Genomic DNA, 19,128 nt, shown 5'->3' on the forward strand with positions numbered 1-19,128 from the left:
ACCATATGCTGGTGCGGTTGGCCCTGGGTTCCTCCTAATGCAAGACAATGCTAGACCTCATGTGGCTGGAGTGTGTCAGCAGTTCCTGCAAGACGAAGGCATTGATGCTATGGACTGGCCCGCCCGTTCCCCAGACCTGAATCCAATTGAGCACATCTGGGACATCATTTCTCGCTCTATCCACCAATGTCACGTTGCACCACAGACTGTCCAGGAGTTGGCAGATGCTTTAGTCCAGGTCTGGGAGGAGATCCCTCAGGAGACCGTCCGCCACCTCATCAGGAGCATGCACAGGCGTTGTAGGGAGGTCATACAGGCACGTGGAGGCCACACACACTACTGAGCCTCATTTTGACTTGTTTTAAGGACATTACATCAAAGTTGGATCAGCCTGTAGAGTGTTTTTCCACTTTAATTTTGAGGGTGACTCCAAATCCAGACCTCCATGGGTTGAAAAGCTTGATTTCCATTTTTTTATTTTTGTGTGATTTTGTTGTCAGCACATTCAACTATGTAAAGAACAAAGTATTTCAGAAGAATATTTAATTAATTCAGATCTAGGAGGTGTTATTTTTGTGTTCCCTTTATTTTTTTGAGCAGTGTATAAAGCTGAGTGTATGTGTGTGTGTGTGTGTGTGTGTGTGTATGTATGTATGTATGCTAAAGGAATCCGCACAGTCACAATCACAAAATTTGGCACACATGTACATCAGGTGTCCGGGAAGGTTTTAGACCAGGTCTCAGCTCTCTAGGACGTACTGTTCCTGAGATATTCCCAAAAAATGCATTAGCCCTTAGAAGCTTTGTCACATGACCATTATCAGCCAATAGAAGCTCGCAGGTCCTCCAGCCTCCACATACACAGTTTTACTCCAGGTTTCCATAACAACCCAGCCATTTATCTTCACTGCTGTAGGAGAGCTTTAAAGGAAATCTGTCACAAGGATAATCGCTATTGAAGTAAAACCATGGCCTAATAGCACTTAGTACCTTATTTTAAGATGTGCCTTTATTCCAGCAATAGATGTTTTTATCCTCTGAAAATCCAGTTTATTTGGTATGCAAATGAGCCAGTAAGTTGACCAGAGGGGTGTCACTCTTGCAGGAAGGCGCCAAGACACGCCCCCTGCCACAATGTGTCCACCCTCAAAAGACTTAAAACCCCGCCCCCAGGTCCCGCTAAGCCACGCTCCTTATTTGGTTAGGCCACGCCCCCTCCCACTCCTGAGCCGACAAGGATTGAAAAAAATGAAGGTAAAAATCAAATTCTATCAACTGCAGGGGTGGGAGGGAGGATGACTTTCTCCCTGCAGCTCAGTACAGTGCTGCTGTCTTAAAGTGAGCTGTTCAAAAGAACTTGCCCCCAATCCAGTAAAAGCCACTGTTAAGGGGGCGGGCCCCTGTGGAGGTCGCTGTGAAGGGGGTGGTATGCTGTGAAAGTCACTGTTAAAGGGGAAGGCTGCTGTAAAGGTCAAAGTTAAGGGGGTGGGGGGCAGTGGAGGTCACTGTTTTGGGGGCGCGGTCCTGTAGATGTCATTGTTATAGTGTTTAGTGTTGGTATCTTTTAACGACATACACAAACATTAAATGAAATTGATTAAATATACCCGAGCGAAGCCAGGTCCTTCAGCTAGTTACATTATAAATGTGAATTACATTATTAGTTGCATACATTTTTCTTTCCACAAAAACATTTTCTAGATTCGCATTTTGTCTTACACAGGCACGTTAAGGGTGGGTTCGCACTTGCGTTAGGGTTATAGGTTCTGTTATAACAGAGTTATAAAGGAATATAACAGAATTCGTAAGACAGAATGCAACACGGAAGCCTTTAAGAGGCATTCAATTTTGATCCGTCATAATAGAAGTCTATGGGCAAGCATAACGGATCCGCCTGGTTTCTGTTATGCAGGACGGAAAACAAAGTTCTGTCGACAGGACTTTGTTTTCCGTCCTGTATAGCGGAAACCAGACGGATCTGTTATGCTTGTCCATAGACTTCTATTATGACGGATCAAAACGGAATGCCATTCGTCTTACGAATTCCGTTAAATTCTGTTATAACTCTGTTATAACGAAAAACTATAACTGAATACCCTGACACAAGAGCGAACCCACTTTAACTGGTATATGAGGCATCAACTTCTGATTTATTGACAAATTGAAACCTGTGAAACACAAATTACAACTGAGAGCTAAGAAAATATTATGATGAAACTATTTCTGAAATCGAACATTGTATCATTTGTCTTTTATTGAGATTAGGAAATGGGCACAGATGTATTAATTTTATACAGGTTTTAGGCTTCAGTTTGCTCATTTTCATACATTGCCTTAAGAGAAGCTAGACATTCTATCATACCTAAGGAATGTATTAAAAATATTTTGCCTCAACATTTTAGGCATTCTACAAAATGCTTTACACCTCACCTGTAATATTTATACAATGCAATGAAATTGACATTTTAACATACAAAGAGAGGTAGTTTTCCGTTTCATACTCTCACTTCTGGATTACGTTTCCTTCTTTGACAGCTGACAATGCAGACAGTAATACTTATAATGATACAGATGGCAATAACAGCTGCACACACTATCAGTGTAATTTCTGTTACGTTCAGTCCATCAGAGCTGTCATTAGAGGGGGGATCAGCAGGTTTTGTCAATGGTGTAGTGGATTCAGTTGTAGGAGCTGGTGTTGGGGGGATGAGGAGAGCGGCCTGGGCTATGTTTGATACATCTGACCATTGAGCAACTTTATCAACAGCAACTAAAGCAAAGAAAAGGACAGTGCCATTTTTTATAACAACATTTTGAGGCACAAATGAGAATGTTTCTCTGGATCCGGCAGGTAAGGGAGTAAGAGCGGCAATGTTGACAGGTGCTGATCCAGTAAAATTGGTTCTGAGGTCACTGGGGTTGGTGCTCATTCTTAGTTCATAGCTTGAAGCTGGAGAACAGAGTGAAATAGGTCATTCATATCATATGGTGGAGTCATTTACATTACATGCTGCTACCACATTTAATTTAATTACTGGACAACTCCTTTAATTTTGCGATCTATTTGATTCAAGGGCATTATGTTTTGCCTGATTTGAGGATGAGATGTTGGGTTGTAAAAAGGGGCAGAATGCAAATCCCTAAATACACTGTGTACAGAATTATTAGGCAAATTAGTATTTTGACCACATCATCCTCTTTATGCATGTTGTCTTACTCCAAGCTGTATAGGCTCGAAAGCCTACTACCAATTAAGCATATTAGGTGATGTGCATCTCTGTAATGAGAAGGGGTGTGGTCTAATGACATCAACACCCTATATTAGGTGTGCATAATTATTAGGCAACTTCCTTTCCTTTGGCAAAATGGGTCAAAAGAAGGACTTGACAGGCTCAGAAAAGTCAAAAATAGTGAGATATCTTGCAGAGGGATGCAGCACTCTTAAAATTGCAAAGCTTCTGAAGCGTGATCATCGAACAATCAAGCGTTTCATTCAAAATAGTCAACAGGGTCGCAAGAAGCGTGTGGAAAAACCAAGGCGCAAAATAACTGCCCATGAACTGAGAAAAGTCAAGCGTGCAGCTGCCAAGATGCCACTTGCCACCAGTTTGGCCATATTTCAGAGCTGCAACATCAGTGGAGTGCCCAAAAGCACAAGGTGTGCAATACTCAGAGACATGGCCAAGGTAAGAAAGGCTGAAAGACGACCACCACTGAACAAGACACACAAGCTGAAACGTCAAGACTGGGCCAAGAAATATCTCAAGACTGATTTTTCTAAGGTTTTATGGACTGATGAAATGAGAGTGAGTCTTGATGGGCCAGATGGATGGGCCCGTGGCTGGATTGGTAAAGGGCAGAGAGCTCCAGTCCGACTCAGACGCCAGCAAGGTGGAGGTGGAGTACTGGTTTGGGCTGGTATCATCAAAGATGAGCTTGTGGGGCCTTTTCGGGTTGAGGATGGAGTCAAGCTCAACTCCCAGTCCTACTGCCAGTTTCTGGAAGACACCTTCTTCAAGCAGTGGTACAGGAAGAAGTCTGCATCCTTCAAGAAAAACATGATTTTCATGCAGGACAATGCTCCATCACACGCGTCCAAGTACTCCACAGCGTGGCTGGCAAGAAAGGGTATAAAAGAAGAAAATCTAATGACATGGCCTCCTTGTTCACCTGATCTGAACCCCATTGAGAACCTGTGGTCCATCATCAAATGTGAGATTTACAAGGAGGGAAAACAGTACACCTCTCTGAACAGTGTCTGGGAGGCTGTGGTTGCTGCTGCACGCAATGTTGATGGTGAACAGATCAAAACACTGATAGAATCCATGGATGGCAGGCTTTTGAGTGTCCTTGCAAAGAAAGGTGGCTATATTGGTCACTGATTTGTTTTTGTTTTGTTTTTGAATGTCAGAAATGTATATTTGTGAATGTTGAGATGTTATATTGGTTTCACTGGTAAAAATAAATAATTGAAATGGGTATATATTTGTTTTTTGTTAAGTTGCCTAATAATTATGCACAGTAATAGTCACCTGCACACACAGATATCCCCCTAAAATAGCTAAAACTAAAAACAAACTAAAAACTACTTCCAAAAATATTCAGCTTTGATATTAATGAGTTTTTTGGGTTCATTGAGAACATGGTTGTTGTTCAATAATAAAATTAATCCTCAAAAATACAACTTGCCTAATAATTCTGCACTCCTTGTATGTTGGCCCTGGGTGATTTTTGGTTCAGTTGTCCAGAAAAAAATGAAATGGAGATAGGTTATTCTGTATCTATTGGGACTCGGGATCAACGTCAAGCTGGTTGACACCCTCAACTTTTTGTTTGCCAAAGTTTTGCTACCTCTTGCATTGCTAAAAATATATACTATATATACAGGGTGGGTCATTTATATGGATACACCTTAATAAAATGGGAATGGTTTGTGATATTAACTTCCTGTTTGTGGCACATTAGTATATGTGAGGGGGGAACTTTTCAAGATGGGTGGTGACCATGGCGGCCATTTTGAAGTCTGCCATTTTGAATCCAACTTTTGTTTTTTCAATAGGAAGAGGGTCATGTGACATCAAACTTATTGGGAATTTCACAAGAAAAACAATGGTGTGCATGGTTGTAACTTTATTCTTTCATGAGTTATTTACAAGTTTCTGACCACTTATAAAATGTGTTCAATGTGCTGCCCATTGTGTTGGATTGTCAATGCAACCCTCTTCTCCCACTCTTCACACACTGATAGCAACACCGCAGGAAAAATGCTAGCACAGGCTTCCAGTATCCGTAGTTTCAGGTGCTGCACATCTCGTATCTTCACAGCATAGACAATTGCCTTCAGATGACCCCAATTGCCTTCAGATGGCCTTTTTATTGAAAAAACAAAAGTTGGATTCAAAATGTCCGACTTCAAAATGGCCGCCATGGTCACCACCCATCTTGAAAAGTTTTCCCCCTCACATATACTAATGTGCCACAAACAGGAAGTTAATATCACCAACCATTCCCATTTTATTAAGGTGTATCCATATAAATGGCCCACCCTGTATGTATATATATATATATATATATATATATATATATATTAAAGATGAGCACAAATTGAATTCATTATAAATCCAAAACTTTTGGGATTTGTCCCACACAAATCGCTCAAAATGGTAGCATTTTATAGTTCAGAAAAAAAGAGAAGACTTTTTTGGTCCTTTTTTAACTTAAAAAAAAATCTGACAGCCCAGTGTGTGTTCAAACCAGCTGCTTACCATCTGTTTACCCATCATCATTTATATGGATGTCACTTTGGTTTTTCTTATTCTGTCTTAGCATTAATATGCTGGGAACTGGCTGGACACAGTCCTAGGAGACCTCAGAGTGTCATACACAACTTTTTTGAGGAAATTCCCTATCTCTAATATACATTTTTCAAGTGTAGAATTTAATTCCTTCCTGACACAGATATTTGTTTTTCCGTTATAGTTTTTCATCCTCATGTTTCAGAAGCCAATCATGTTTTTTTTCCATCAGCATACGGATGTAGCAGGGTAACACACATGCTTTATGAGACATGTTATCTAAACTAAATGCAACTAAATGCGTTAAGCAATTGCTTTTCAATGGCTTTTGTTTCAAGGTAATGCAATGAGTTAAGACATTTGAGTTAAGAGTGTGTGTTACCCCTGCTACATCTGTAACTAAGTGAGGTTTGTTTCTGCTGAACAATAATAATAATATAAACAAAAAAAAAAACATAATTTGCATTGCCACATCCATAAAAGTCCAAACTATTAAAATATTGTGGTGAGCAAAAGGGTAACAATGTTTTGAACTTTCGACTTTCAGGCTCCATATGTCACCATCCACTACAGCTTCAAATGTGAGACTACCATCATTTTATAGACAATCATCTTGGCTATCTCATACATAAATTGGACTTGCAACTATTTAGTATATTATTAGTTTTGCAGATTCGTGTCATATAACTGCATTGTTACTGTTTTGCTCCTGGTGTTGGAACAATCTTTTTCTTCTTGTTTACTACAAATTACATCCTGTTCTCAGATTCCCTAATAGCTCAGTGTGTTATTAGGTTGATTCCCAAATGAAAGGTCACAGGTTTGTGCAGGAGCAGCCGGGAAGAAGATTTCCCAAGAAAAGAAAAACAGCATCATCCAGCTCATCGATAGCAGTATCTCAGCCAAGAAAATTGCCAAACTGCATCATGTGAGTGAGTGCCATGACAATTGGAAGAATATGAAAATGAAGTTTGTCCATCCATTCCAAAGCCAAGAGGTGGACATCCAGGCAAACGATCGGAGTCAACAAATCGGCTCATCACAAGGTCTATCAGACAAAACGCAACAAGCAAAACATATGCTTCATACTAGGGAGATCACAGATGTCCATGCAAACACAGTGTGATGCGCATTAAACAAGTCTGGAATGGTGGCCAGGAAAAAAGTTGAAGAAGCCTTAACTTCAATATCGTCATCAGAAGCATCGGCTTAAGTATGCAAAAAAGTACGAACAGTGGACAGTAGAAGATTGGAAACTGCAAATTTGGAGTGATGAGATGAAGGTCAATAAACTGGACTCTGATGTGTGCAAATGGGTCTGGAAGAAACAAGGAAAAGGGGGCTAAAGGATCGAGAAATTGAAGGAATCACAGCCAAAGGCGTTAGACTCTTGACCAGGATCAATGGTGATCTCAGTGCTGAGCGATATGTGAGTATCCTACAAGACGAGTTACTTTGTACCCTCGAGTATTATGAGAACAAAAAGGACAACATAGTGTTCCAGCAGGACAAGGACCTGAAACATACATCGAGATTGGCGAGGAAATGCTTTAATGACAATGAAGAAGAGGTGCTGGATTGGCCCCCCCACAGTCCACAGACCTCAACCTAATCAAACACTTGTGGTTAGAGTTGAAGAAAAATTTCTATTCGTACCCAAGTGACTCAACCAGTATGCATCAAAATTAGGAACATGTAGAAGAGACCTAGGAATAGATTTCGGTCTCAACTTGCTTGAATCTGATCGAGAGCATGCCTAGATGGATACAGGCAGTGTCGAAAGCCAAAGGTGGATTTACAAACTAACTAACAAAATACTAAAAGTTAAAATGTATAATTTTAGCAGCAAAACAGTAACATCGCAGTTACATGACAAGAATCTGCAAAACTAATAATATACAAAATAGTTGCAAGTCCAATTTATGTATGAGATAGCCAAGATGATTGTCTATAAAATGATAATAGTCTCACAGCTGTAGTGGAAGGTGAGATATGGAGCCTGAAAGTCAAAAGTTCAAAACATTGTTACCCTTTTGCTCATCAGAGTATTTTAATAGTTTAGACTTTTATGGATGTGGCAATGCAAATTATGTTTTTGTTTTGTTTATGTTATTATTTAAGAAATAGGAAAAGGGAATAATGTAATTTTTAATTATTTTAAACATTTTTAAAACTTTTCTACTTTTTTTAGACCCACTAAGGGACTTTATAATATGATTGGTTTTACTGTATGGCGCCTTGTTCCTGACAGTACTTGGATGACAGACTTGGGGCTTTCACTAGGTTTCTGGCTGCCATGACAATCTCTTATAACAGGGGACCAATGGGATGACAGAGTTATATCCGATCCTGGCTATTGCAGACGGGTGTCAGCTGAATAACACAACCAGTACCCATTGAGTGGTTGACCTGGCTCATTCCACTCCATTCACACCCTGGAAATTCTGCTGTACAGATGTCGAAAGGGATTAATAAACATATTACTCACCATTCCCCTGGTCCAGATCATCACCAGTGGCAGTCCAAGATAACACAATCGTATCATTATCAATTTTTGCCTCTAAATCACTTATTCTATCAGGTTTATAGAGATCTTGCTGAGGAGGAGGACCACCTGAGGGCACATTAGATACCACAAAAGATCCTCCTGAAGCTGTTCTGCTGAATTCTCCAACATTAAGATCTTCATCTGCAATTTCAGGGCGTGGAGGGTTCATGACAACAGTGCCTACAAAGAGATTTCCAGCAAGAGATCTGTTTTATTTCAACTAATATGGAAATTAGAGGATAATTGAATCATTTGGGTGTACATGGAGTTGGTTTTCATTTGCATTCTCCAGGTAATGACATGTGAACTGTGTCAACAGAATGTCATATGTGCTGCCGTTGATGGCACTGCAGGATGTCAAAGTGAAAATGGAGTTCTAAACATGAGAAGAATATACCTGACAAACAGTGCTGCAATGACTATAACGATCACAAACAAAGCAGAGCACCATGACCCTATGGATCCTATCAGCTTCTCGATGCCAAATGCAGTCAAGAAAGATCAATGATAACTTTGTACAAATTTCTATAACATCAGATGCTCTCTATAACTGAAAGCACGTCTTCTAAATGGTTGCCTGGCGTGCTCTGAAGATAGTTAAATTGTTGAGGAATAATTTTCTAATTTCTATATTAATAAATTGTCTCAAATCTCTCTTACCATTTATTATATATCCTGGAACATAGAGAGCGCGGTTCTTGGGGAGGACCAATCGACTTTTGCCCTTAGCATTGTTTTCAACTCGTACTTTTAAACCATATCTTCCATTTGCTGAGAATTGCGTGAAATATTTTGAATATATTCCATCATTTTTTATAATATCAGGACCTGAAAAAAAGATTATGAAGATATTTACTTGCATTTGTTTGCATCTTGGTTCTAAGGATGTTTTTATTCCCATTGTTACTACTGTAAGAAAATCTGTTGAAATCTAATTATTATTAATCTTAAAGGGGTTATCCTGGAAAAGATAACGATGACCTCTCCTCAGGGTCCCAGTTCTAGCACCACCGCCAGCTATTTCACGGAGCTGTTGTGATCACCAGAGCTCTCATGAGCGCCGTGGGATCCTGGCAGCTTTTCAAGCAGAGTGCTGTCATTATACAGTGCAAGTGCTTGGTATTGCAGCTCAGCCTCATTGATTTGAATAGAGCTGAGCTGCAACTGGGACACGGGAGCAATGTACGGTGATGTCACTGGCCTCAGAAAAGGCCACAGCATTCACAGAGCGCTCAGCCTCTTCTAACAGCTTATAGGTGGGGATCCTGGGTGTTGGACTGCAGCAGATCTGAAATTGATGACCTATCCTAAGGATCGGCTCATAAATGTCTTTCCCCAGATAACCTCTTTAAATATAATTTGAGCTTTTATATTATTAGAAAGCCCATTCTCAAAGAAACTATCAAAGATGAGAAATATCAGTGTTCTTAACCAGGGATGTCAAAAACTGAAATGGCGATATCCCCCCACCACCAATGCCAATTTCTTAACCAAACCCCTCCAGCCCTACTGTTAACAACATACTTGGAAAACATTACATACAGAGCTACAAAACATACAGGGTAATACAGCGCCACATGCTTCTTACATCCAGTGATGTGTTCTCTGATGTAGACGTTCTATTTCTTTATCTTCTCCATTCAGACCAGACCGCCATAATGATTTCTTTCTTATGTGCCAGTACAAAAAATGCTCCCTTATAATGTGTGTCAGTACAAAAAATGACCCCCTTTTAGTGCTGCCAGTACAATGAATTTCCCCCAAAAAATTACCCCTTATAATGTTTGCCAGTACAAAAACAACCTCTCATGTGTTCCGATACTAAAAAATGATCCCTTGCAATGTGCGCTAAGTACAAAAAATGCCCCCTTATAATGTGTCAGTACAAAAAATGACCCCCTTTTAGTGCTGCCAGTACAACGAATTTCCCCACAGTGGCCCCCTTATAATGTGTGCCAGTACAAAAATGCTCCTTTTTACACCCTCAATGTCCCCATAGTGCTTTCTCCAGTTACAAAATAATGACCCCCCACTCCATTGTGGCCCAACAGCATGCTGTCAAATAAAAAAAATAAACTCAAATACTTACCTCCATTCTGCTATCGGCAATGCAGTGCAAGACACAGACCTCTTCTAGTCTGTGCCCTGAGCTCTATGCTGACAGCGATGCAGTTGAATATGTAGAGATAAATGTTTCCACAATGGAAGCGCTCTTTTCCCATGGCCCTTCTGCTGCCCCCCTCTTCCTACTGCTGCCTGAGGCAATCGCCTCACCTCACCTCATTGGAGGTGCACCCCTGCTCTTAACACAGTATCCAGTGTGTAGAAATAAGTAGTCACATTCTATATTCCATATACAGGTGAGCTGTGCAACAATGGAAATGGAAGAATTATTATCTTTGATATTATTTATAGCTAGGAGCACTCCATACTTACCATATTCTCTACAGAATACATGAAATCTCTTGTGTTACTCTTTTACCTTTAAAGGGATTGTCAAGGATTTTTATAACTTACCTCCCCACCCACCCAGCTGTACCTGTGAAGAAATCTCTACTTACCTTCTCTCTACCTATCCGTTCTGGCTCCTGGGCTGCTTTCACTGTCATTTTGGTCCCTACCTGTCAACTTCCACATGGACGAGGTCACCTGCGCTGCTGTAGTCAGCAATGTTGACATGTCCCCAAAAAATTTAAAATAAAAATCCTGGCCAGTCCCTTTAAATTTCACAGCTTATTCACAATGTACTTCATGTAACCAAATCAGTTGCTCAAAATGTACAAATTAACTTGTGATTAAAATAAATCGATTACATCCTATTGTCATTTTTAGCAGGTGGCTAAACCATAAGCAGAGTATTTGCTATTGAATCCTCCTACTGCCCTATGTTGTAGGCAGGTCTAAATTGACAGAATAAGGGCCAACACAAGTAGTCAGAGACAACAGAAGTAGGCAGGGACTAAAATACTGTAGTGTAACACAAAATACTGCCCCAGCAAAAGCAAATAGAACAGTGCAGCACAAAATACTGCTGCCTTCACCACAGTATTCAACTGTATCACCGTCCGGGGGAGTTCAGGAGGACACCTATGGATGTTGGCAAGATGCATAAGTACCTGATGTTCCTAGCATTAATTAATGCTAAGACCATCAGATAGTTCTCTACCTGTCTGGCAGCCTTGAAGAGGGCTCAGGCATCTCCCTGGGCATCCGTCCACATGGAAAGTTCCCTGTAGTGTCCATGGCCAGTCTACCCCTGCCTGCAAGCTGAGAAGGTGCATTAATCTTGTGACCGAGTTGCAAAAGTGACGAGAAATTCAATTTCTTTGGCATGCTCAATTAGTTGGACTTACTGTTCTGTGCTTTTCCAGTATGTGTGTGTGAAAGAGATTCTCCCTTAAGAAATGTCTCTGTACAAACAGGGGCGGACTGAGAACCCTCAGGGCCCCCGGACAAAATAAATCAAGGGCCCCCTTCCAGGACCCACCCATGTTCCACCTTCAGCCACGCCCATGTCCCACCTCCAGCCATGCCCCTATCCCGCCTCCAGCCACGCACAACACTACGAACAAAAGTGCAATAATTTATCAATCTGGGGCTCTGGCTGAGGGCGGCTGACACACAGTCAGTCAGCTCACCTCTAGGTAGGACCTGCGGCTGCACTCCTGCTTCCCGCCGTTGTGGCACCGCTCGTCACGCCCCCGTGGCCTGCCCTGAGCCCATGTTGCTGAGGCAGAGGGCAGTGCCAGTGGCGGCCGGGCTACCTATCACAAGCAGCAGGCTGGGGACAGTGGCGGATCCAGGATTTAAAATTAGTCAGTGAGGTTGCAAAGTTACGCTCAGGTCCTAGTGACCACCTAATTTCAAAACAATTAATAGAATAGCGTAGCAACCTCCTGAGGGATTTCCCCGTTTGTCATATTCAAGTGGTCTCGGGAGGGGCACTTCCAGATTTTTTTCTGTCCGCCGCCACAAAACAATGGTGCTTATAGAACAGACTATACAGTGTAGCGGTATACTGTATAACAAACATATTTCACATGAAAACTTACAATTACTTGACTTGGCCCTTGGGGATCTCAGACTCCACTTCAACGCTTTGGCTGGGGGCTCGGTGGAGCTGATGTTGTGTTTTATCCTAATGAGAAAGATTTCATAATAAGGATTTGGAGAAGGGGCAGAGGGATAGTAGAGCAGGGAGAGGCTGGTGCTGCTACCACGTGGCTCATACCATGGGGGAGTAATAAATCCAACTATAATTCCCCCCCCTTCCCGTCAAAATAATTCTCCTTATAATGTGACAGTGCAAAAAATACCCCCTTGTAATGCCCCCAGTTGAGCTAATGTCCCCATAGTACCCCCATAATGTCCCAGTATAAAATACCCCTATATAGTGCCCCTAGTAAATGCCCCCATAGTGCTCCACACCCTCCTTACTCCTAGTGTCCCCCATAATGTACCAGTATAAAATGCTCCAGTAGATGCCCTCAGTGTCCCCATAATTTGCAAGTATAAAATACCCCTTCTTAGTGCCCCCCGTAGATGATCCCATAGTACTCCTCTCCCCCCTTCCCCATAGTACCCACCATAATGTGTCCCAGTATAAAATTGTACTGTACAGAGCGCCCATATAAAATACCCCTTCTTTGTGGCCTCAGTAGATGCCCCTATAGTGCCCCCAATCATGTCCCAGTATTAATAACAGCCCCATGTGCCAGTATTAATAACAGCCCCCCATGCCAGTATTAATAACAGCCCCCCCCGTGCCAGTATTAATAACAGCCCCCCCGCCAGTAATAGCCCCCCTGTGCCAGTAATAACAGCCCCCCGTGCCAGTAATAACAGCCACCCCATGCCAGTAATAACAGCCCCCCCGTGCAAGTAATAACAGCCCCCCGTGCCAGTATAAATAGCCCCCCCGTGCCAGTAATAGCCCCCCCCGTGCCAGTAATAGCCCCCCTGTGCCAGTAATAACAGCATTGTATATATATAAAAAAAAAAAACACACATACTTACCTCCATGTGAGCGATGCAATGCAGGCCTCCTTTGGCCTGTTTCCCGCGCTGTATGGTTTAGGCGGTGCAGCCTATCAGAGGAAGGGAAAGGGACATGCCTCTCCCTCCCCTGCCGCAGCACAGGCATCTGTATCGCTGTCCTGAGGGCAGCGATACAGATGACTGGAGATGAGCGCTTCCACAATGGAAGCGCTCATCTCCCTGTGGCCCACCGCCGCCAGCTCCGCGCCGCACAAGTGAGGTAAAGGACCGTGCCCTGCGCACACCTTGCCCCTGTGTACAAATGACCAGGACGCTAACTTTTTGGTGTGGGACACTTAGTGGTGCGGGGGAAAGTCTTCTTGGTTGCAACATGACTTTCTGAGGAACTAGTGGTGGGGAGCATGGTCCTTTTTGTCCCAGTAAAGGATTTCTATACATAAGGTAAATTGTTGTCAAGCAACTGTTCAAGTAATTTGTTGAACATTTGTTGCAAAGTGTTTTGCAAGTGTTTGCAAAATGCCATCAGACTGCCACCACTTACTAGTCACTATTATCTTCAGGCATATTGGTTTCAAGGTTAGACTGGCCCTTTGTAGTAGACTCTGGCATGGACCTCTACTAATAATTATATTTATTTATATAGTGTCACCATATTCTGCAACACTTTACAAATTCAGAGGGTTCATGTACAAAACAAAATACATCACAATGTAACTGGCTAATATATAACTGAACCACTAGGAGTGAGAGCGCTACTTGTAAGAGTTTACAATCTATGAGAAAGTGGGGGTGACACAAGAGGTAGTTGATTGTGATATGTAGTAGTCAAGCCATTTATGTACTGAAAGCAGTGGTGTAGGTCGATCTGTTTCTGGTGTGGGGCAGTTAGAAGATCAAGTTCAGGTCTGAGGTGTTGGGGGGGAAGGGTTACTAGAAGAACAGTCAGTTTAGGAAGCTTGATAAGCCTGCCTGAAAAGATGTGTTTTTAGGAAACGTTTGAAGGTAGGGAAGTTGGGAATTGACCTGATATTCCGGGGCGATCATCCCAGAGAGTAGGTGCAGCTCGAGAAAAGTCTTGAAGACCGGAGTGAGAAGTACGAATTATGGAGGATTTTAATCTTGGATCACTAACAGAATGGAGAGCACGAGTAGGGTGGTAGATGGAAATGAGGGAGGAGATGTATGGAAGTGCAGCAATGTGGAGAGTTTTGTGGGTGAGGGTGAGAAGTTTGAACTGTATTCTGTGGTGGATGGGCAACCAGTGAAGTGACCCGCACAGACTAGTATCATCAGTATAGCGGGTGGATAAAATAGATGAAGGGGGTGGATAAATAGATGAGCCTGGCTGCAGCATTTAGGACAGACTGAAGGGGGAGAGTTTAGTAAGAGGGAGACCAATTAGTAATGAGTTATAGTAGTCAAGACAATAATGAATCAAAGCAACAACAAGACTTTTGACCATTTCCACCGTAAGAAAAGGGAGGATTCTGAAGATATTTTTGGGGTGCAGACAACAAGAGCGAGTAAGTGATTGAATATTGGGAACAAGGGAAATATCCAAGTCAAACATGGCACCAAGACAGCAGGTGCGCTGCCCAGGAGTTATGATAGTTGCCGCAGACTGAAATTGAAATATTTATTTTAGGTGGGTTAATAGATGGGGGAAAGACAAAAAGTTCAGTTTTTATTACAGAGAGGACATGATGTTAGAGACAGCTGCCAGACAATTGCTGGTGTTTTGGAGTAAAGCAGGGGTAATGTCAGGGGATGAAGTGTATAGTTGGGTGTTGTTAGCATAGAGATGGTACTGAAAGCCAAATTTACTGATAGTCTGTATGATGGGGGCTGTGTAGAGAGAAGAGTAGAGGACCTAGGACTGAACCCTGAGGAACATCAAGAGGAAGAGTAAAAGTAGCCAGCAAATGATACACTAAAGGAGTAGCCAGAGAGGTAGGAAGAGAACCAGGAGAGCCCAATGTCCTTAAAGCCAATTGAGTGGAGCATGGTGAGGAGGAGTTTGTGGTCTACTGTATCAAATGCTGCAGAGAAATCCAGAATAATCAGTAGAGAATAGTCACCATTCTCTTTTTTCTGTCAGGAGATCATTAAACACTTTAGTAAGGACAGTTTCTGTAGAACGGCAGGTTGTAAGGGATCAAGAAGAGTCTTAGCTTACAAAGCGAGAGTGGATGAGACGTTCAAGGTGTTTAGAGATGAAGGGAAGGTTTTTTCTATTACTGGAGTTATTACAGAATGTTTAAAAGAGGATGCAAAGATACTGTACCAGTAGTACTGGAGTTATAACAGAATGTTTAAAAGAGAATGCAAAGATACTGTACCAGTAGAACTGGAGTTATAACATAATGTTTAAAAGAGGATGCAAAGATACTGTACCAGTAGAACTGGAGTTATAACAGAATGTTTAAAAAAGGATGCAAAGATACTGTACCAGAAGAGTGAGGTTAAATATTGAAATAAGGTGAGTGGTGATAGCTGGGGAGAGGAACTGAAGAAGATGTGAGGGAATAGGATCACTGCTGCAGGTCATGGGTCGAGAAGAAGAGAGAAGCCTGCAGATTTCATCATCTGTTATAAGGTCAAAAGAGGAGAGAGAGAATGTTGAAGTGGGAGGGAGCAGGATTGAAATTTGTTGGGGCCTGGGAGATTATTTCCTTCCAGATATTGCCAATCTTATCTCTGAAGTAAGTGACTATGTCATCAATGCAGAGGTCAGTGACAAGTTCTTAAACTTTAGGGCTTAGAAGGGAATGAAAAGTTTCAAAGAGTCATTTTGGGTTGAGAGTTAAGAGATGAGAGAGGTGAAGTACTTCTGTTTGGCAATGTTCAGGGCTAAATTGTTTTAAGCTAAATTTATAATGGAGGAAGTCTGCTGATATTCATGATTTTCTCCATAAGCGTTCTGCACATCTGGAGCACTGCTGGAGAAAAAGTGTTTCAGGTGTGTGACGGGGTTGCCGTGTTCTGTGTCGGGAGGGTCGGAATGATATTGGAGCTGCTTCATCTAGGGTGGTTTTGAGGGTATGGTTGTAAAGATTGGCAACCAGGTCTGGACAGTAGAGGGAAGAGATTAGGGTAAGAGCTAACTGTAGGGTGTCAGTGAGTTGCTGGCAGTTAATGGTGTGTAGGTTTCTAGAAGTGTGAAAAGTAGGATTGTCGTGAGAAGAGTGAGAAGTCTTAATAGTAAAAGAAAGAAGATTGTGGTCAGAAAGTGGGAAGGATGAGTTAATAAAGTTTGAGGCTGAGCAGTAACGGAAGAATACTAGATGAAGTGTATTGTCCTGTTCATGCGTGACAGAGGACGTAAGTTGTGAGGAGGTTATAGAGAGAAAGTGAGAGGCTGATGGGGACATAGGATCATCAATGGGGATATTAAAATCGCCCATAATAAGAGTTGGTGATTCATGAATCGGTGGGGGGAGCCTGGGGGACGATAGACAACTGCAACTCGCAGAGGGAATGGGCGGAAGAGTCTCATAGTATGGACTTTAAAAGAGGGGAATGTGAGAGAGGGTACAGGGGGAATGATCTGAAACGTGCACTGTGGAGAAAGTACTGTAGTATGCCTACTCCTCCACCATGCCTGTCATCAGGTCTGGGAGTATGGGAGAAGTGAGGTCCCCCGGCAGGGGCAGCAATGTCAGAATGTTGAAGACAGGTTTCTGTAAGGGTCAGCAAGTTCAGAGAGTGTGAGAGGAAAAACTTGTGGATTGTGGGGAGTTTCTAACAAACCAACTGTGTGTTCCACAGTTAAAAGAGTCTGGAAAAAATATACAGTGAATATTGAGGCGCTAAAGTTCCAGCAGAAGACAACCATATTGTAAGCTGATTTTAGAAGTAACAATTGCGGTTAGGGTCTTTCTTATTACTTCACAAATAACCTAATCAACATTACGTAACATTTGAGTATGTTATTATAACAGTATACTGTAGGTTCACCATGTAAGTAAAAGTGGATAGGCACATGTTCTGTATAGAACTGCAAGTTAGATCTCACAGTCATTTTCTCTGGTAGTCCCTAGAGAACTGCAGTCTGAAAGTAGTCAATAGGTCTGGGTACTCTAAGAGCACAGTATTGAGATTACAAGGTCATGGTCCCAAGTGGTGGACTTACAGTTAAATTTTAAATACCATAGCTGCAAATGATTACTTTGCTCCTAAAAATACAGTTAACCACCACCTCTTCTATATATATGAAACTGTACAGTCTTATGATATAGAAGTATTAGCACTATAGTATAAGTACAGTATGCATATTCGTCTGAAGATGAACATCCATTACAAACAACGGGCCATGATAACACTTGGTAAACACATATAGTTACCTGCTCCGTTGTCCAGAAGTTCTAGGGTCACTATTGCTCCACTGACAGGTTCAATCATTGCAGTAACCTTTGCTCCAGTCACAGGCATCAGTCCTTGACTTACTGATGCATAGATAACCATAGGGTTGGGATACTGGTTTGTGTCTTGGTTCATATGAGCATTTACAACGATTGGAGGAACGTTTGCATCTGAAGCTTTAGAATTTACAACTAAACCTAAAACCTCAACGGAATTACGTGAATTGCAGATACTATAATTCCAGGGTCCTCTCTAAAAGATAAGGAAAGCCTTGTCATAATCAAATTTAGCACAATTACCACAACAAAAATGTAAATATTCAAACAGGTACATTTAACTAGTAGAAGTAGCCGTTAGCTAATCTTTTCCATTGCAATGGCTGCAGCAGTGGGAAATATAGTATGACATACATAGGGGCCACTCGCATGAATGGTTGCCCATGTAATAAGCGGCCAAAGCTATGTTCACCACAGCCTACTGTGTCTCATAGTGAAGGTTCTGAGCAGGAACCCCCCTATGTTGTCCATATGCCCACATATGAAGTGAATCAATTGAGTTGTCCCATTGAAGTGAACGGGGATGGCTGAGATGTAATTACATCGTATAAGCGCTGCAGTCTCTTCAAACAGCTTTTAGGCAGTGGTGCCTGGTGTTAACACCCCCCCCAAACTACCACCAATCTGCTATTAGTGTCCTATATATATACACTGCTCAAAAAAATAAAGGGAACACAAAAATAACATCCTAGATCTGAGTTAATTAAATATTCTTCTGAAATACTTTGTTCTTTACATAGTTGAATGTGCTGACAACAAAATCACACAAAAATAAAAAAATGGAAATCAAATTTTTAACCCATGGAGGTCTGGATTTGGAGTCACACTCAAATTTAAAGTGGAAAAACACACTACAGGCTGATCCAACTTTGATGTAATGTCCTTAAAACAAGTCAAAATGAGGCTCAGTAGTGTGTGTGGCCTCCACGTGCCTGTATGACCTCCCTACAACGCCTGTGCATGCTCCTGATGAGGTGGCGGACGGTCTCCTGAGGGATCTCCTCCCAGACCTGGACTAAAGCATCTGCCAACTCCTGGACAGTCTGTGGTGCAACGTGACGTTGGTGGATAGAGCGAGACATGATGTCCCAGATGTGCTCAATTGGATTCAGGTCTGGGGAACGGGCGGGCCAGTCCATAGCATCAATGCCTTCGTCTTGCAGGAACTGCTGACACACTCCAGCCACATGAGGTCTAGCATTGTCTTGCATTAGGAGGAACCCAGGGCCAACCGCACCAGCATATGGTCTCACAAGGGGTCTGAGGATCTCATCTCGGTACCTAATGGCAGTCAGGCTACCTCTGGCGAGCACATGGAGGGCTGTGCGGCCCTCCAAAGAAATGCCACCCCACACCATTACTGACCCAA

General features: G+C 42.2%; 1 protein-coding gene across 1 annotated transcript in view; it reads right to left on the reverse strand.

Moving 5' to 3' along the window:
• Positions 1-2,495: 2,495 nt before the first annotated feature.
• LOC120978990 (calcium-activated chloride channel regulator 1-like) overlaps positions 2,496-19,128 on the reverse strand; it is a 126,520-nt gene continuing 109,887 nt past the window's right edge. The window contains exons 11-14 of the mRNA XM_040407475.1: positions 17,685-17,955; positions 9,004-9,171; positions 8,284-8,523; positions 2,496-2,950 (exon numbers count right to left, since the gene is read on the reverse strand). Of these exons, the coding sequence (XP_040263409.1) occupies positions 2,496-2,950; positions 8,284-8,523; positions 9,004-9,171; positions 17,685-17,955 (1,134 nt within the window). The remainder of the gene's footprint in view (positions 2,951-8,283; positions 8,524-9,003; positions 9,172-17,684; positions 17,956-19,128) is intronic.

This window comes from Bufo bufo, chromosome 9 (assembly GCF_905171765.1).
Source record: "Bufo bufo chromosome 9, aBufBuf1.1, whole genome shotgun sequence".
Taxonomy (NCBI): Eukaryota; Metazoa; Chordata; class Amphibia; order Anura; family Bufonidae; genus Bufo; species Bufo bufo.